Raw genomic sequence first — 21,094 nt, 5'->3', positions numbered from 1 at the left:
TCAATTAAGCCATATTTATAACGAGTCTGGACTATAATCAATTAAGCCATATTTATAATGAGTCTGGACTATGATCTATTAAGCCATATTTATAACGAGTCTGGACTATGATCAATTAAGCCATATCTATAACTAGTCTGGACTATGATCAATTAAGCCATATTTATAACGAGTCTGGACTATAATCAATTAAGCCATATTTATAACGAGTCTGGACTATGATCAATTAAGCCATATCTATAACGAGTCTGGACTATGATCAATTAAGCCATATCTATAACGAGTCTGGACTATAATCAATTAAGCCATATCTATAACTAGTCTGGACTATGATCAATTAAGCCATATTTATAACGAGTCTGGACTATAATCAATTAAGCCATATTTATAACGAGTCTGGACTATGATCAATTAAGCCATATTTATAACGAGTCTGGACTATAATCAATTAAGCCATATTTATAACGAGTCTGGACTATGATCAATTAAGCCATATTTATAACGAGTCTGGACTATGATCAATTAAGCCATATTTATAACGAGTCTGGACTATAATCAATTAAGGCATACCTAGTAGAAAATTGTAAAAAATAAAGAAAAACTCTTGAATGAGTAGGTGTGTCCAAACTTGACTATATACCAGAGATAAGGGACTGTTGATATTGCAACAACACAACTCAAACGCTGGTTCACCAGTATAAACGTTATTGAAATCCTCGAAGTGTTGTCTGTTAAAGATCATCAGCTGTTTACATCTGCCAACGTATTGGCAGTCCAGTATCCATAAGATCTGTCCCCAGATCTTCCTATACAGTTCATCTCTCTCTGTAGTGTGTTGCCTGGCAATTGAGGAGAATGATAGGCTCAATTAAAGATGCTACAGAACTGCTGTATTTTAAGCACAACTCCGTTCTGCCCAGTTTCCCTGGCGTTGCTACGGTAATCAAGCTGTTTTTACCATCCCTGTATCTATCGCTTCAGGAGGATACATTTTTTCTAAACAAAAAGTAATATGATATGCGCTTCAGAACACCTGAGTAAGCTCCACTCATTCCATCGTTCCATGCCCACTGCGTTTGTTCACTGATATCCCCTCATACATTCAATCAGTTCCTTGTTTCCATTTCACTTCTTCAGTCGCATTCCCAAAGCCCAAGAAACAAACAATTAGCTTCCTAGTACATATGGAAATTAAAAAGGTTAATTCATGACTTTTTGGAGGGTTACTGTCAAAATTATTTATTCAATTTAAAAAAGGCCCATGGGCCACCAGAGCTTGTTCCTCCATAACTTATATTTCAGATAAGACAAGTTCGGGTGTCTACTACTGGATATATGTCTAAAGAGAAGCGGCTATAACATTGCATTTCCTTCAATATTATGGGATGAAGATGTATTCTGGTGAAGTTATTACCATATTTGTGAGGAATAACAGGGCTACCCGTCTGGCAACGAGCCCAGTGCAGGCAGGACATGCTTTTACATCCGATCCTGCTAGTGCTACAAGTAGGTCTTATGATTCTGTTTGCTCTGGACTCCAGAGAAGTGACATGATATATCCCTAGTTGATATTGGCTGACTTTCAGCTCCAAATGCAGGTGTAAAATGCAGATTATTTCTGTCGCCTGTTTTGCGTTTCGAAAATGCATCACCATTTATGGCTGTAATGACAGGCAACATTTGCTCAGCGATTGTGTGCGCATGTATGCAAGTGCACACGTGCATGTGCGTGCGCAAGGGTCCGAGGTTTGTAGGCTACCCCTCCTTTTTGGGGGTGGTGTGACAAAAAACATTTGAAAAACACTGCCAGGAAGTGGTCAGATGCTACACTACAGGACTGTTTTGCTGGCGCAGACTGGAATATGTTCCAGGATTCATCAAATGGCAATGAGGAATACACCACCTCAGTCATCGGCTTCATCAAGTGTGTGTACATATCCCAACCAGAAGCCATGGATTACAGGCAACATCCGCATTGAGCTAAAGATTAGAGCTGCCGCTTTCAAGGAATGGGAGACTAATCCGGAAGCTTATAAGAAATCCTAATATGCCCTCAGACGAACCATCAAACAAGCAAAGCGTCAATACAGGATTAAGATTGAATCTTACTACACCGGCTCTGATGCTCGTCAGATGTGGCAGGGCTTGAAAACTATTACGGACTACAAAGGGATACCCAAACGCGAGCTGCCCAGTGACGCAAGCCTACCAGACGAGCTAAATGCCTTTTATGCTCACTTCGAGGCAAGCAACACTGAAGCATGCACGAGAGCACCAGCTGTTCTGGATGGCTGTGTGATAACACTCTTGGTAGCCGATGTGAACAAAACCTTTATTAAACAGGTCAACCTTCACAAAGCCGCTGGTCCAGACGGATTACCAGGACGTGTACTCAAAGCATGCGCAGACCAACTGTCAAGTGTCTTCACTGACATTTTTCTTTCCCTGACCGAGTCTGTAATACTCACATGTTACAAGCAGACCACCATAGTCCCTATGCCCAAGGAAGCGAAGGTAACCTGCCTAAATGATTATCACCCCGTGGCACTCAAGTTGGTAGCCATGAAGTGCTTTGAAAGGCTGGTCATGGCTCACATCAACAGCATCCTCCCAGACACCCTAGACCCACTCCAATTCACATACCGCCCCAACAAATCCACCGATGACGCAATCTCAATCGCACTCCACACTGCCCTTTCTCACCAGGATGAAAGGAACACGTACGTGAGAATGCTGTTCATCGACTACAGCTCAACGTTCAACACTATAGTGCCCAAGAAGCTCAGCACTAAGCTAAGGACTCTGGGACTAAACACCTCCCTCTGCAACTATATCCTGGACTTCCTGATGGGCCGCCCCCAGGTGGTAAGAGTAGGAAACAACACGTCTGCCACGCTGATCCTTAACACTGGGGCCCCTCGGGCGTGTGTACCTAGTCCCCTCCTGTATTCCCTGTTCACCCACGACTGCGTGGCCAAACACGACTCCAACACCATCATTAAGTTTTCTGACAACACAACAGTGGTAGGCCTGATCACCGACAACGATGAGACGGCCTATAGGGAGGAGGTCAGAGAACTGGTAGTGTGGTACCAGGACAGCTTCTCTCCCTCAATGTGAGCAAGACAAAGGAGCTGATCGTGGACTACAGGAAAAGAAGGGCCGAACAGGCCCCCATTAACATCAACGAGGCTGTAGTGGAGCGGGTCGAGAGTTTCAAGTTCCTTGGTGTCCACATCACCAACAAACTATCATGGTCCAAACATACCAAGACAGTCATGAAGAGGGCGCGACAAAACCTTTTCCCCCTCAGGAGACTGAAAAGATTTGGCATGGGCCCCCAGATCTTTAAAAGGTTCTACAGCTGCACCATCAAGAGCATCCTGACCGATTGCATCACCGCCTGGTATGGCATCTGCTCGGCATCTGACCCTAAGGCTCTACAGAGGGTAGTGCGAACAGCCCAGTACATCACTGGGGCCAAGCTTCCTGCCATCCAGGACCTCCAACCTAGGCGGTGTCAGAGGAAGGCCCCAAAAAATGTGAGAGACTCCAGTCACCCGAGTTATAGAATGTTATACAGCAAGCAGAACCGGAGTATTGCCTCCTTATTGTTATTCTTATTGTGTTACTTTTATGGCTGCGTTACTTCTTATTTCAGCCAACTTGGAAAATATTTTCTTCTTCTTGAACTGCACTGTTGGTTAAGGGCTTGTAAAGTAACCATTTCATGGTAAAGTCTACACTTGTTGTATTCCCCGCATGTGGCAAATACAGTTTGAAAAGTGGCAACTTTACACTATACATGATAGTGGCAACAAATGGAGTTGGGTTGGATATAGTCATGGTAGGGGCGGCAGCGTAGCCTTGTGGTTAGAGCGATGGACTAGTAACTGGAAGGTTGTGAGTTCAAACCCCTGACAAATCTGTCGTTCTGCCCCTGAACAGGCATTTAACCCACTGTTCCCAGGCCGTAATTGAAAATAAGAATATGTTCTTTAACTGACTTGCCTGGTTAAATAAAGGTTAAAAAAAATAATTAAAAAAGGATACAGTATTTCTCAAAATCTATTTTGACTGGAATTGTGTTGGTCGTTGTTAATAAGTGCAGTCTTTATTACAGTTCAAAATAGTTTCGGAAAATGCGTTACTCAACAGATTGTGCCGCTTTTTTCCCCTCTTCTTGTAATAATTGCTCAACAAGTCTGCGTTTGTTGTTTTTTGGGGGTGTGCCTTTTTTTTGTTGAGCACATACCCCCCAAAAGGTCTGTGCACGGCCCTACTCATGACAGAGAGACACGCGCAGAGAGTGAGAAATACCAACCGTGTGCGCACACACTCACACCGCTCATGGAGACGCTCCAGTCCTCCAGTGACCTGAAGCTGTTACCTCCGCTGGAAAGTGGAATCGGAACTTCGCCGTAAGCAAAGAGGCGAGCCGCAAGCTCACAGAGAAACACAATCAAGCGAACGTTATTGTTGTACCAACTCGGAGACAGGCGACCACAGCTCCACTCTGTATATCTGAGTAGCCTACATCATCCGCGGATAAATAAAGACCATAGAATAACATTAACGTTCGATAAAGGTAAGTGATGGTCGGTTTTTTCTTAGACCTATTTTCAACCATACGTATTTTCAGCAACAATACTTATAAGCAGAATCACAAGTTTGTAGTGCGTGCCCTTTTAAGCTCTCCACTGCTTGGCTTGTGTCCAACTGTCCATTCCACAGCATTATCATGAGAGCTTCCCTATACACAAAAGCCATGTACGGAAGCTAAAATAGTTTTTTTAAGAGATAATAAAAATGCACGTAGAACACAGACGACAATAATCTAAGTATCATTAATTGATAGTATATTGTAGGCTGTAGTTGATCGGTATGTGATTTATAAATATAAATACATTGTGTAACTTTTGAAGCCATGTGCAGATTATCATAAATTACTAAAAACATATAAACACATCTATGACACATTATAATGTACTGACATTTAGTTTGGAACATGGCTATTTTCACAACCGAGCTGGCAATGGAACCGACTCGTATGATCCTTTGGGCAATGGTTATCCGTGATTATGTAATATACCGTGCCATGCCTTAACACGTTCTGTCGGTAGAGACGCATATTGACAAGAGGGTTTACAAGCTTGAGTGCTATTTCTAGTTTGACATTAGTTTCACATCTGACTGTGAAATGAAAAGACTTCACTCATTTGCATGGATTTGAATTGCGCCAGGCAATGAATTGGGCGCTTGCACGCACTCTTCAGGCCAGACTCGCAGGCTACACACAGCCAGATCTCAGGCCACACACAGCCAGATCGCAGGCAACACACAGCCAGATCTCAGGCCACACACAACCAGATCGCAGGCCACACACAACCAGATCTCAAGCAACACACAAGTATTGAAGCATCTGTCTGTCATATGGAAAGGTTTTTTTGTAAAAAAATTCAGAAGTGCAAACTCTGCACCTGTGGTTTTCTGAATAGTACACTATTACCTTTGACCTTTATTTAAAATGTTCTACTTCCTTAAACTTTTTTTTTTATCCCCATAAGCAACAATACCATGTGCAGAATATGCATAACATATGCATTTGATAAATCAGTTTAGTGTCAGTTTTGAATCTCTGATGTTTTGAGGCCCTAAGACCTGTTCAGCATTGGTTAATGATAACTCTAATTTGCAATGCGGTGGACGATGCTACGTGTGTCATTTCCATAGATTTGAATAGATATGGTTTTCCATATTGCCGGGAGCAGGTGAAACTAGCATCACTAGCCTTACACCTTACTTGCCTTTGTATTGTTGGAGGAAAGGAGAAATTAACTGCGTCAAAGGCTCCCTCAAATTGGAGACGTTTAACCTGTCGCTCTCTGGGGACAAGGGTTGGAAAATCAATCAAGGATACTCAGAAAAAATCTTGTTCCACACACACACACACACACACACGCACACGCACACACGCACACACACACACACACACACACACACACACACACACACACACACACACACACACACACACACACACACACACACACACACACACACACACACACACACACACACACAGACACATGCACATAAACACACGCAAGCTAACTTGAACAGGAAACAAGCGAATTAGTCTTTGTAATATAATAACATTTGAGTTTATTCATGTTATCTATCTGCAAATAGTTTGATCAACGCAACCGTACAGCCTTTCTAATGATGTCACCCCCACAGAGAGTTTTAGGCGGGGTCTTTTGTTTCAATAGAAAATGGCACCTTTGATCCCCCACTCCAGTTCTTTTTGTTTGTCCCACTCACACCTCGCGGATGAGAAGGGTACGCGCTAACAAGGGCTCTGATGTCGGCAGGGTGTGCTGCATTTGTAATTGGATTATAGTCTAATCACAATAATAAAGTGTGCAATATAAGCGCCATTGCCAGCCCACATTAGTTGGAGAAATTCTCCTTTTAATTCATTGTCTTCTATCACAGAGACACTATATGAATTGTTCCACATTTTTGTTACATTACAGCCTTGTTCTAAAATGTATTACGTTGTTTTCCCCCCTCGATCTACATACAATACCCCATAATGACGAAGCAAAAAAATATATATATATATTTTGCAAATATATTAAAAATAAAAATGTAAATATCACATTTACTATTCAGACCCTTTACTCAGTACTTGGTTGAAGCACCTTTGGCAGCGATTACAGCGTCAAGTATTTTTGGGTCTGATGCTACAAGCTTGGCACACCTGTATTTGGGGAGTTTCTCCCATTATTTTCTGCAGATCCTCTCAAGCTCTGTCAGGTTGGATGGGGAGAGTTGCTGCACAGCTATTTTCAGGTCTTTCCAGAGATGTTCGATTGGTTTCAAGTCCGGGCTCTGGCTGGGCCACTCAAGGACATTCAGAGACTTGCCCCAAAGCCACTCCTGCATTTTCTTGGCTGTGTGCTTAGGGTCGTCCTTCTCCCTCGAATGCTCAGTTTGGCCGGGCGGCCAGCTCTAAAAACAATCTTGCTGGTTCCATAACTTCTTCCATTTAAGAATGATGGAAGCTACTGTGTTCTTGGGGACCTTCAATGCTGCCCTTCCCTAGATCTGTGCCTCGAGACAATCCTGTCTCAGAGCTCTACGGACAATTCCGATGACCTCATGGCTTGGTTTTTGCACTGACATGCAATGTCAATTGTGGGACAATAATACAGACAGGTGCGTGCCTTTCCAAATCATGTCCAATCAATTGAATTTACCACAGGTGGACTCCAATCAAGTTGTAGGAACAATTCAAGGATGATCAGTGGAAACTTTGAGTCTTTGGAAATTTCGAGTTTCATAGTAAAGTGTCTGAATACTTATGTAAATAAGGTATTTCTGTTTTATATATATATACATATATATATATATATATATATATATATGTAATATATGTAAAAATGTCTAAAAACCTGTTTCGCTTTGTCATTATGGGGTATTGTGTGTAGATTTTTGAGGAAAACATGTCATTTAATCCATTTTAGAATAAGGCTGTAACGTAACAAAATGTGGAAAAAGTCCAAGGGTCTGAATACTTTCCGAATGCTCTGTATATCCATAAACAAACCAATTAGGGGCCAGGGTGAGAATGGCTATGGGTCAATTAGAAGCCAGGATGAGAATGTCTATAGGCCAGGATGAGAATGTCTATAGGCCTATTAGAAGCCAGGATTAGTATGACAGAGATAGCATGAAGGGGCAGGTTGGGCCATGTGGTGAACATTCTTTCTAGAAGTGCATTCGGCTCTTTAGTCACCACAGTCAGGATATTTGTTTAACTCCCCTTTCGAATAAGAGCTTCGTTGACATGTGGTTGATATTCAGTCATCCCTATTGACATAGTGTTGATTCTTGGCAGAGATCTAAGCGCTGACTGAATTAGAATGTCAAGCCAGCTTCTTACTGTAACCTTGATGAGACTATGTTATGTGTGATGAGTTATGCATTTTAATTCTGGGCCTGGTTGATCCTAGGATAGGGGAGCAATGGCTGGGTGCTTGGGGCTGTGTAACAGGTACTGTACATAAACCTGTGGTGACTTTGATTATGTGGATCTCAGAATCTGTCACTGTTGTGGGCTCGGCTCCTGTCTCAAACACTTATGTCACAGGTGGCTCTCTTGGGCTATAGTACTGCACACGCACACACGCACACGCACACACGCACACACACACACACACACACACACACACACACACACACACACACACACACACACACACACACACACACGCACACGCACACGCACACACACACACACACACACACACACACACACACACACACACACACACACACACACACACACACACACATCCAATTGCCCACTCACCATTCATACCCTCTTGAGTATGGACCTCATTTCCATAAAATATGTCCTGTTTTTGGCCCTTTCCTCCACATAGATCCCTTCCAGCCCCCTATAGACCATCCAATCCAACCCAGTTTGGTCACAACTGACTAACCCTAAGGTTATTCTTTGTTATTAGGACTGGGCAAAACAATAGACACATCCTTACGCTATCAACACCCACTGGCACTTTGGAGTATGGCACTTTTTCATAAAAGACATCTTGATTATTGACCGCCCACCATGTCTCCGTGGCAACAGCTGGGGGAGAGGGGGGGGTGTGCAGTAGATTAGTCACCCCACCAAACACACACATGTGCACGCACGTTTACACACAGACACAAACACACACTAGTATTAGGACTGATGATGGCTCTGATGCTTACCAGACGTCCAAACGATCAGATACGATAACCCAGAGCATAAAGCATGGAAAAGAGTGGCTCTGTGTAGTTTGACGGCTGTGAGGATCCCGTGGTGCAATGAGTTTGAACATGGCACTGGTAACAGTGTTAATAAATAGCCCATTTGCTGCATGAACTACAGTACACGTTCCGCGTTGAAGTGTTTACTGAAAGCTGCTTTGGACGAAAGCATCTGATTATTAATGGGACTGTGGATCCGTTTTTTTGCCATCATTCAGGTCAAGTGTGGAGAACAGTGCGTGTACACTTTTGTTCCAGCTCAGCTTTAACACACGTGATTCAACTAATCATGTTGTAAAATGGAAGACAACACTTAGCTGATGGGTGGGTTAGTGATGGGCTTGTGTGATGTTTATTCCTGCCCGTCTTCCGGTTTTCTCTTCTCCCTGGCACCTAATTGATCGGTTTACTGTCATCGATTTGCCAATTGACTAAAAAAATAAGACTGTACTTGTTACCATGTTCACATATATTTTAGTGAAAGTTTTTTTTTTAAATGCTATATAAAAAAATGTATAAATAAACATAAAAATAAAACTTTCCTAGGGATGAGGCGGAAGATGGGGTTGTCCTAAAAATGGTCAATTGTATTGTTTTTCATTTGTTGTACCAATTGATTGACTCAATGAAAACAATTGTTCACAAAAAAAAAATCAGTTTTCCAACCAAAGTAAAAATGTGGAAGTGAATATGGAGAGACTTGTTGGATGTACTATTTGATGAAAGTTCTAAACATAAGGTATGTTTTTTCCCCAGCTGTTCTCAGTGCCGCTTAGTTTTATGAAATATCTTTATCTTGGATAAAATGCATCGTTTTGAAAGAAACACACACTATGCTAGTGATTTTCCGTTCCTGACTGAAACTAGAACTCAAAAGGGAATAAGGCTACAACTGTTCCCTTATTGTCACCGAAGCAGAACAACTTCATTTTAATGTTGAACATGTTAAACCTGAATTATTTACATTCCCAGCAGCAGTTGCATCCTTGTTCCTGGTGTCAGACAGAGTAGGGTGAAGTTCACTGATCTTGGGTCAGTTTAGCATTTCTCCCACTAATGGTTAAGGTTAGGATTGGGGGAGAGGAAGCTGATCCTTGATCTGTACTTAGGGGAAACTTCACCCCGGAGCATGTCAGACATTATGCTCCAACTCACGCCCTCATCTTCTCTATAAAAAGAATGCTCGTTTGAATGAACATTTTTCTTGCCACGAGTAGAGCAGTGAAGACTGTAGCACAGACTCAGTGGAAAAAGATTAAGTAAAGTATACATCATTTAGACACACAAGGTTCATTTTAGGACACAGCAAAAATCTAAATGGTGTGGTTGAGCTTTGAACTGGCTACCCCCATAGCTCCACCTGCTGTAATGGAGGATATTTCCAAAATGTTAGGTAAACGTTAAGTAACATTCTCATTAAATTATTTAACCTTTATTTAACTATTCAAGTCAGTTAAGAATACATTCTTATTTATAATGACGGCTTACCAAGAGCACAATCTAATGATACTGTGATATCATGCAGCAGACATTACCTGAACTCAAGCTTTCCCATAACCTTTTGTAAACATTCTTGCAACACATTGCCAATTTGCTGAGAGTATTTTGTTGGTGCATGAGCAGAATCAGGCCCTGTAGCATTCTTTGGCAAATGAGAAATGAAAATACGCAAGTGTACATTGGCTGAGTTTACACAGGCAGCCCAATTCTGATCTCCGCCAATTGGCCTTTTGACCAATCAGATCAGATATTCTTCCAACAGTTAGTCAAAAGATCAGAACTGGGCTGCCTGTGTAAACGCAGCCTTAATGACTGACACAGAAAGGCCCAATTCCAAACCAATCATTCATTACTTGCCCCGGGTTTGTGCTATCTTGCTATGATGAGACTCACAGCTAAAAACAGAATAGGATAGGAATCAGGAGTATGGTACTAGATAGACTTTCCCAATTACAGTTATTCTTTGGCAGATCAAAAAGGGTCTTAGGTGGTGGGCGTGGCAATGAGCATGCCCCCCCATGCTCCCCATGAGCATGATTGGCTGTCATTAAGCTCCATCTTGGCACTGTATTTTTTAGCATTTTTAAAGCTATTTTCATGCAATTCTACAGATTTTTTTTCTTCAGCTTCAATGCTAATTTCTTGTAATTCTACACATTTTGCCATGAAGCTGAAATAAAATGTTACAGTTTCAAAGCTAATTTCCTGCAATTTCATACATTTTGCCATGGCTAATGCTGTGTTCTTACCCTCAAACTGTCTAGCTTTTATTTAGGTGATTGTTAGTTCTCAAGGATCATATATAGCAGCATTATATTTTCTACATTATTTGTATCTAGTTCGTGGTTTAAGTTTACAATGAAATTATTTTTCCATCTCTAAAATAAATGTATGCAACCCGAAGAAAAAAAAAACAGATTAGAAAAATCCCTGCCAATATTGTTCACACCTGTTAAGCCCTTGGGACTAGTTGTAGGGATGTTTGGTTTGTAACGGGGCCGTACTTTATGGCTTTGTTACTGTACTGAGAAAATGTCCGCCTTTCTTTTTGTTTTGGTTTGGGTGAAGGCGAGGCTTACTGACGGGATGACAGAAGTGATGAACACCTGTGATTCGACGGTGGGAGACTTCACCGTCGGAGGTGCCCCAGCAGACGAGGGCATATCCTTTCAGGTGGGACTAATTCAAACAGACACAAAAAAACTAAAACCAACAACACACACTACAGCACAACATAAACATCGTGTACATGCACAAACAAATGATGAGCAACACGTGCACACACACGCACGCACGCACGCACGCACGCACGCACGCACGCACACACACACACACACACACACACACACACACACACACACACACACACACACACACACACACACACACACACACACACACACACATACTCCATGTCACTCTCTCAGATCTCTCTCTTCTCTCTCCTTCCCTGTAGACCCATGACAAGTGCAAATGTCCCTCCATTGCTCTAAACTGACAGCAAGGCTATTTCTGACTGCACCTCCATCACAGCCTCCCCTTTCATCCCCCTCTCATCCTCTGGAAAAAAATCCCATCTGATTTCTGCTAACTTTTTACAGTGAAGACCCAGTGACTTCAAAGACCCAGTGACTTCAAACTCAGTGACTTCAAACTCAGTGACTTCAAAGACCCAGTGACTTCAAAGACCAAGTGACTTCAAAGACCTAGTGACTTGTACGACCCAGTGACTCCAAAGACCCAGTGACTTGTATGACCCAGTGATTTCAAAGACCCATTGACTTCAAAGACCCAGTGACTTGTACGACCCAGTGACGTCAAAGACCCAGTGACTAGTACTACCCAGTGACTTCAAAGACCCAGTGACTTGTACGACCCAGTGACGTCAAAGACCCAGTGACTAGTACGACCCAGTGACTTCAAAGACCCAGTGACTTGTACGACCCAGTGACTTCAAAGACCCATTGACTTGTATGACCCAGTGACTTGTACGACCCAGTGACTTCAAAGACCCATTGACTTGTATGACCCAGTGACTTGTACGACCCAGTGACTTCAAAGACCCAGTGACTTGTACGACCCAGTGACTTCAAAGACCCATTGACTTGTATGACCCAGTGACTTGTACGACCCAGTGACTTCAAAGACCCAGTGACTTGTATGACCCAGTGACTTCAAAGACCCATTGACTTCAAAGGTACCTCCAAAGAACTGGCTTCTCTGTTGTGACTCCAAAGTAAAGTAAATGTGTGTCATTACTTTTAGAAGGCCATGTGCATGTAGGGTCTTTATGGATTTGGCTCAATTCATTGTCTAAAGCCAGTGAAATCTCTCAAGTAAGAGATGGCAGCTAATCCAGGGGCAAACTGTTACTTTCTCAGCCAACCAGCTTGCCCCCTATGCAGATGCAGGTGTTATGGAAGTAATCCCCCCCACACAGTGGTGTTATGGAAGTAATCCCCCCACACAGTGGTGTTATGGAAGTAATCCCCCCACACAGCGGTGTTATGGAAGTAATCCCCCCCCACACACAGTGGTGTAATGGAAGTAATCCCCCCCCACACATAGTGGTGTTATGGAAGTAATCCCCCCCCACACACAGTGGTGTAATGGAAGTAATCCCCCCCCACACACAGTGGTGTTATGGAAGTAATCCCCCCCCACACACAGTGGTGTAATGGAAGTAATCCCCCCACACACAGTGGTGTTATGGAAGTAATCCCCCACACACAGTGGTGTAATGGAAGTAATCCCCCCCACAGTGGTGTTATGGAAGTAATCCCCCCCCACACAGTGGTGTTATGGAAGTAATCCCCCCACAGTGGTGTTATGGAAGTAATCCCCCACACAGTGGTGTTATGGAAGTAATCCCCCCCCACACACAGTGGTGTTATGGAAGTAATCCCCCACACAGTGGTGTTATGGAAGTAATCCCCCCACACAGTGGTGTTATGGAAGTAATCCCCCCACACACAGTGGTGTTATGGAAGTAATCCCCCCACAGTGGTGTTATGGAAGTAATCCCCCCCCACACAGTGGTGTTATGGAAGTAATCCCCCCCCCACAGTGGTGTTATGGAAGTAATCACCCCCCCACACAGTGGTGTTATGGAAGTAATCCCCCCCCACACAGTGGTGTTATGGAAGTAATCCCCCCCCACACAGTGGTGTTATGGAAGTAATCCCCCCCCACAGTGGTGTTATGGAAGTAATCCCCCCACACAGTGGTGTTATGGAAGTAATCCCCCCACAGTGGTGTTATGGAAGTAATCCCCCCACAGTGGTGTTATGGAAGTAATCCCCCCACACAGTGGTGTTATGGAAGTAATCCCCCCCACAGTGGTGTTATGGAAGTAATCCCCCCACAGTGGTGTTATGGAAGTAACACACAGTGGTGTTATGGAAGTAATCCCCCCACACAGTGGTGTTATGGAAGTAATCCCCCCACAGTGGTGTTATGGAAGTAATCCCCCACACACAGTGGTGTTATGGAAGTAATTAATCCCCCACACAGTGGTGTTATGGAAGTAATCCCCCCACACAGTGGTGTTATGGAAGTAATCCCCCCACAGTGGTGTTATGGAAGTAATCCCCCACACAGTGGTGTTATGGAAGTAATCCCCCCCACAGTGGTGTTATGGAAGTAATCCCCCACACAGTGGTGTTATGGAAGTAATCCCCCCACAGTGGTGTTATGGAAGTCCCCCACACAGTGGTGTTATGGAAGTAATCCCCCCACAGTGGTGTTATGGAGTAATCCCCCCACACAGTGGTGTTATGGAAGTAATCCCCCACACACACACACAGTGGTGTTGTGGAAGTAATCCCCCCACACACAGTGGTGTTATGGAAGTAATCCCCCCACACAGTGGTGTTATGGAAGTAATCCCCCCACTCAGTGGTGTTATGGAAGTAATCCCCCCACACAGTGGTGTTATGGAAGTAATCCCCCCCCCCACACACAGTGGTGTTATGGAAGTAATCCCCCACTCAGTGGTGTTATGGAAGTAATCCCCCACTCAGTGGTGTTATGGAAGTAATCCCCCACACAGTGGTGTTATGGAAGTAATCCCCCCACTCAGTGGTGTTATGGAAGTAATCCCCCCACACAGTGGTGTTATGGAAGTAATCCCCCCACTCAGTGGTGTTATGGAAGTAATCCCCCCACACAGTGGTGTTATGGAAGTAATCCCCCCACACAGTGGTGTTATGGAAGTAATCCCCCCACACTCAGTGGTGTTATGGAAGTAATCCCCCCACTCAGTGGTGTTATGGAAGTAATCCCCCCACTCAGTGGTGTTATGGAAGTAATCCCCCCACTCAGTGGTGTTATGGAAGTAATCCCCCCACACAGTGGTGTTATGGAAGTAATCCCCCACACAGTGGTGTTATGGAAGTAATCCCCCCACACAGTGGTGTTATGGAAGTAATCCCCCCACACAGTGGTGTTATGGAAGTAATCCCCCACACAGTGGTGTTATGGAAGTAATCCCCCCACTCAGTGGTGTTGTGGAAGTAATCCCCCCACACAGTGGTCCTATGGAAGTAATCCCCCCACTCAGTGGTCCTATGGAAGTAATCCCCCCACACAGTGGTCCTATGGAAGTAATCCCCCCACACAGTGGTCCTATGGAAGTAATCGCGCCTTGCACAAATTGTGTAATACATCCTCTCGTCGGCTCGAGCTCTTCAGAGGCCCGAGATTTTTTAGATAGAAGTGACACTTGCGGCTTGCAGCTAATGCAAAGAGCCTCGTTACCCCAGCATCCATTTCAAAGCTTTAAATACCGTTTTAGACTAGCGGGAAATGTCAATCAGGGGGGGAGGAAGTGGAAAACATAGTTTCCCATTCAAGTCACTAGCCAAATCTCCTTACCTCTCTCACTGAGCATCATCTTGTGGCATGATTAGTCATGCTGTCTTTTCTCTGGAATGTGTTTTGAGCCCTTGGGGACTACTTGGTAAATTACACATTTGTTGGATGCCACAAAACACTAAACTGAGCATATAATCTAGGGTTAACCTGATCCTACTCCATCAATGTCTCAGATGTTACCAACAGGATTGGCTTTACTAGCAATTCAGTGTTGAATTCAGTTCTGTTCAGTACACCCCAACCCTTACCCTGTTTCCCAGATCTTCCCCTTATTCTTTGGTTACCCCGACGTGATTGTGTTTCCAGATCTTTCCGGACACCCACGAGCGGTTCCCCAAACTGTCGAAGCGGCTTCCGTCCATCGTGGTGGAGCCCTCCGAGAGTGGGGAGGTGGAGAGTGGCGAGCTCCGTTGGCCCCCTGATGACCCCAGTTCCCCTGACGACGACTCCGGAGAGGTTGAGGCCCAGGCAGTAGGTGAGAACCACTAAAATCTATTTACAGCCAAGAGATGTGAAAACCAGGAGGGCTCTCCAGGAGACAATAGAATAGAATCAGTTTATTTTTCTGAAGCAAACTTCAGACAAAAGAGAGGACCTGAGGAACTCTTACTTGCTGTGCCTAATGAAGTTTAGAACATTGTAAAACTATTCAATAGTATTGAGGTTTGTGATTCGGAATACTGGAAAAGACTAGGAGCTTGTAGGTTGTAGTCAGGGGGGTTGGGGGGGGCTGTAAGCAAAATGTAGCTATCCAAATGGAATGTATTTAAATATGTGTGTTGGTGGCAGGTGGAGAACAGCCCGAAGACGAAGAGCAAGTTGACAGAATGATGGGAGGAGTTTAAAACTGACTCTCGCAGTGCTGGCACCATTCCAGCCGTTCACAGTGAGTTTCTCTATGAGGAACAGCAGCAAGGAGGAGGGAGGGTCTTCAGGCTAAACCCTTAATTAATAGAACCGCCAACACATTGGTAGACCTCCACACCACTTGGTGGGGCCGAGTCCTGCACGATTGTCTTAAATAGCTCTTACGTGCCAAACCGTAGTGGGTAGCTTGCTACTGTAAATCAATTGTTGCTTGTTTTACTTTTATGTTTCACAATGCCATTTTTATTAAGTACACCCCTTTCAGAGTTTATCTGTGATCTGAAGATATTGGAATTAAAGACAGGAACGCCTCGGTATATAAAATGTTAATGTATCTGGCTATCTTAGACCAAAGTCTAGAACACTGTACTCTTATGAAAACTGTATGTATACTGTAGATATACAGATTTACACAGTGAGCTTAGAAGAGGAGAATTCATCATTGTATAGCTGTCAGCTTCTGCTCAAATGCATGTTATTATCTATTAGTCCTTATTACAGTTTTGTTTTCCTTTCAAACAACAGGATTTGAAGCATCATTGTATTACAAAGCACATGTACTTGAAAAAACACAACTTTCACATAACTGGTTTTATTATTTAATATTTTGCCCAATTTCATAGCGTGTCTGGGATTGTTTTTGTTCATTAAACTTATAAACGCAACATGGAAAGTGTTGGTCCCATGTTTCATGAGCTGAAATAAAAGATCCCAGAAATTTTCCATACGCTCAAAAAGTTTATTTCTCTCATATTTTGTGGACAAATTTGTTTACATCTCTGTTAGTGAACATTTCTGCTTTGCCAAGATAATCCATCCACCTGACAGTTGTGGCATATCAAGAAGTTCATTAAACAGAATGATCTTTACACAGGTGAACCTAGTGCTGGGGAAAATAAAAGGCGAATGTTCAGTTTTGTCACACGACACAATGCCACAGACGTCTTAAGTTTTGAGGGAGCGTGCAATTGGGATGCTAGATGCAGGAATGTCCACCAGAGCTGTTGCCAGAGAATTTAATGTTAATTTCTATACCATAAACTACACATGCACAACGTTGTTCTAAAAAATTTGGCAGTACATCCAACAAGCCTGACGACCGCAGGCCACGTGTAACCACGCCAGCCCAGGACCTCCACAACCGGCTTCTTCTCCTGCGGGATCATCTGAGACCAGCCACCCAGACAGCTGATGAAACTGAGGAGTGTTCGCTCCCTAGTGGGTGGGCCTGGCTCCTTGGCCTCGGTGGGCCTATGCCCCCCCCCCAGGCCCACCCATGGCTGCACCCCTGCCCAGTCATGTGATATCCATAGATTACGGCCTAATGAATTTATTTCAATTGACAGATTTCCTTATATGAACTGTAACTCAGTAAAATCATTGAAATAGTTGCATGTTGCGTTAATATATTTTTTCAGTATAGTTTGGAGTCTGATATAATGGTTACATTTCAAGAATTCACACAAAAACATCTCGCTCACACCCTTTAAAATGCATTGCAACACATGCACAAACGTAGATACCAAAGCACTTTAGATACCGAAGTGGTGTTTTTATTTTTCTCAACGCATAAGAACTGTATTAATGTTCTATGGGAGTGCACATTTATTTTGTATTGTTTTCAAATATTGAATTCATTTCCCTCTCTAATTACAATTTGATATTTTTCAAACATTTTGCAACAGTTTTATTATCCCACTTATTCACTGTATCACATGTAAATGTGTGGGATATTAACCTATTACAGCCCGTTAGCTGAAACACATTAGCCTGGGTATATACTGTAGCTACTGTACACGAAACCAGAATTGACCATTCATGTCTACTTAGTCTTTTCATGTCTACTTAGTCTTTTCATGTCTACTTAGTCTTTTCATGTCTACTTAGTCTTTTCATGTCTACTTAGTCTTTTCATGTCTACTTAGTCTTTTCATGTCTACTTAGTCTTTTCATGTCTACTTAGTCTTTTCATGTTTACTTAAAGTCTTTTCATGTTTACTTAGTCTTTTCATGTCTACTTAGTCTTTTCATGTCTACTTAGTCTTTTCATGTCTACTTAGTCTTTTCATGTCTACTTAGTCTTTTCATGTCTACTTAGTCTTTTCATGTCTACTTAGTCTTTTCATGTTTACTTAAAGTCTTTTCATGTCTACTTAGTCTTTTCATGTCTACTTAGTCTTTTCATGTCTACTTAGTCTTTTCATGTCTACTTAGTCTTTTCATGTTTACTTAAAGTCTTTTCATGTCTACTTAGTCTTTTCATGTCTACTTAGTCTTTTCATGTCTACTTAGTCTTTTCATGTCTACTTAGTCTTTTCATGTCTACTTAGTCTTTTCATGTCTACTTAGTCTTTTCATGTCTACTTAGTCTTTTCATGTTTACTTAAAGTCTTTTCATGTCTACTTAGTCTTTTCATGTCTACTTAGTCTTTTCATGTCTACTTAGTCTTTTCATGTCTACTTAGTCTTTTCATGTCTACTTAGTCTTTTCATGTCTACTTAAAGTCTTTTGACTTTATAGCTGGTTTTTAACCAAGATTCCACTTATGACAACTGACATGTGAATCTTCCAGAATGCCCCACTTATGACAACTGACATGTGAACCTTCCAGAATGCCCCACTTATGACAACTGACATGTGAACCTTCCAGAATGCCCCACTTATGACAACTGACATGTGAACCTTCCAGAATGCTCCACTTATGACAACTGACATGTGAACCTTCCAGAATGCCCCACTTATGACAACTGACATGTGAACCTTCCAGAATGCCCCACTTAAGACAACTGACATGTGAATCTTCCAGAATGGCCCACTTATGACAACTGACATGTGAACCTTCCAGAATGCCCCACTTATGACAACTGACATGTGAACCTTCCAGAATGCCCCACTTATGACAACTGACATGTGAATCTTCCAGAATGCCCCACTTATGACAACTGACATGTGAATCTTCCAGAATGCCCCACTTATGACAACTGACATGTGAACCTTCCAGAATGCTCCACTTATGACAACTGACATGTGAACCTTCCAGAATGCTCCACTTATGACAACTGACATGTGAACCTTCCAGAATGCCCCACTTATGACAACTGACATGTGAACCTTCCAGAATGCCCCACTTATGACAACTGACATGTGAATCTTCCAGAATGGCCCACTTATGACAACTGACATGTGAACCTTCCAGAATGCTCCACTTATGACAACTGACATGTGAACCTTCCAGAATGCCCCACTTATGACAACTGACATGTGAACCTTCCAGAATGCTCCACTTATGACAACTGACATGTGAACCTTCCAGAATGCCCTACTTATGACAACTGACATGTGAACCTTCCAGAATGCTCCACTTATGACAACTGACATGTGAATCTTCCAGAATGCCCCACTTATGACAACTGACATGTGAATCTTCCAGAATGCCCCACTTATGACAACTGAGATGTGAACCTTCCAGAATGCCCCACTTATGACAACTGACATGTGAACCTTCCAGAATGTTCCACTTATGACAACTGACATGTGAACCTTCCAGAATGCCCCACTTATGACAACTGACATGTGAACCTTCCAGAATGTTCCACTTATGACAACTGACATGTGAACCTTCCAGAATGTTCCACTTATGACAACTGACATGTGAACCTTCCAGAATGTTCCACTTATGACAACTGACATGTGAATCTTCCAGAATGCCCCACTTATGACAACTGACATGTGAATCATCCAGAATGCCCCACTTATGACAACTGACATGTGAATCTTCCAGAATGCCCCACTTATGACAACTGACATGTGAACCTTCCAGAATGCCCCACTTATGACAACTGACATGTGAACCTTCCAGAATGCCCCACTTATGACAACTGACATGTGAACCTTCCAGAATGCCCCACTTATGACAACTGACATGTGAACCTTCCAGAATGCTCCACTTATGACAACTGACATGTGAACCTTCCAGAATGCCCCACTTATGACAACTGACATGTGAACCTTCCAGAATGCTCCACTTATGACAACTGACATGTGAACCTTCCAGAATGCCCCACTTATGACAACTGACATGTGAATCTTCCAGAATGCCCCACTTATGACAACTGACATGTGAACCTTCCAGAATGCCCCACTTATGACAACTGACATGTGAACCTTCCAGAATGCTCCACTTATGACAACTGACATGTGAACCTTCCAGAATGCCCCACTTATGACAACTGACATGTGAACCTTCCAGAATGCTCCACTTATGACAACTGACATGTGAACCTTCCAGAATGCCCCACTTATGACAACTGACATGTGAACCTTCCAGAATGCTCCACTTATGACAACTGACATGTGAACCTTCCAGAATGTTCCACTTATGACAACTGACATGTGAATCTTCCAGAATGCCCCACTTATGACAACTGACATGTGAATCATCCAGAATGCCCCACTTATGACAACTGACATGTGAATCTTCCAGAATGCCCCACTTATGACAACTAACATGTGAACCTTCCAGAATGCCCCACTTATGACACGAAAATAACTGACATGTGAACCTTCCAGAATGCCCCACTTATGACAACTGACATGTGAACCTTCCAGAATGCCCCACTTATGACAACTGACATGTGAACCTTCCAGAATACTCCTCTTCTCAAAACTGACATGAGACCCTCCCAGAATGCGTCACCCATGACATCCGACATGAGAACCATCCAGAATGCCCCACTTATGACAACTGACATGAGAACCTTCCAGAATGCCCCACTTATGATAACTGACATGTGAATCTTCCAGAATGCCCCACTTATGACAACTGACATGTGAACCTTCCAGAATGCCCCACTTATGACAACTGACATGTGAATGCTCCACTTATCCAGAACCTTCCAGAATGCCCCACTTATGACAACTGACATGTGAACCTTCCAGAATGCTCCACTTATGACAACTGACATGTGAACCTTCCAGAATGCCCCACTTATGACAACTGACATGTGAACCTTCCAGAATGCTCCACTT

At 43.1% G+C, this 21,094-nt stretch overlaps 1 protein-coding gene and 1 long non-coding RNA gene across 2 annotated transcripts; one reads left to right on the top strand and one right to left on the bottom strand.

The window, feature by feature from the left end:
- The first annotated feature begins 4,288 nt into the window (after positions 1-4,288).
- Positions 4,289-16,788, top strand: LOC118371457 (protein LBH-like). Its single transcript, XM_052471338.1, has 4 exons — positions 4,289-4,588; positions 11,392-11,496; positions 15,505-15,673; positions 15,988-16,788. Exons 2-4 carry the CDS (start codon positions 11,410-11,412, stop codon positions 16,041-16,043), a joined length of 312 nt encoding a protein of 103 aa, XP_052327298.1. The 5' UTR covers positions 4,289-4,588; positions 11,392-11,409; the 3' UTR covers positions 16,044-16,788.
- Positions 16,789-18,852: 2,064 nt separating this feature from the next.
- LOC127909638 (uncharacterized) lies at positions 18,853-20,693 on the bottom strand. Its single transcript, XR_008072236.1, has 4 exons — positions 20,629-20,693; positions 20,114-20,425; positions 19,100-19,333; positions 18,853-18,904 (listed from the first exon to the last, which is right to left on the bottom strand). It is a non-coding gene; the product is annotated as an uncharacterized LOC127909638 (long non-coding RNA).
- Positions 20,694-21,094: the final 401 nt, after the last annotated feature.

This window comes from Oncorhynchus keta, chromosome 19 (genome assembly GCF_023373465.1).
Source record: "Oncorhynchus keta strain PuntledgeMale-10-30-2019 chromosome 19, Oket_V2, whole genome shotgun sequence".
Classification (NCBI taxonomy): Eukaryota; Metazoa; Chordata; class Actinopteri; order Salmoniformes; family Salmonidae; genus Oncorhynchus; species Oncorhynchus keta.
This window is presented reverse-complemented; position numbering and strand designations above follow the sequence as displayed.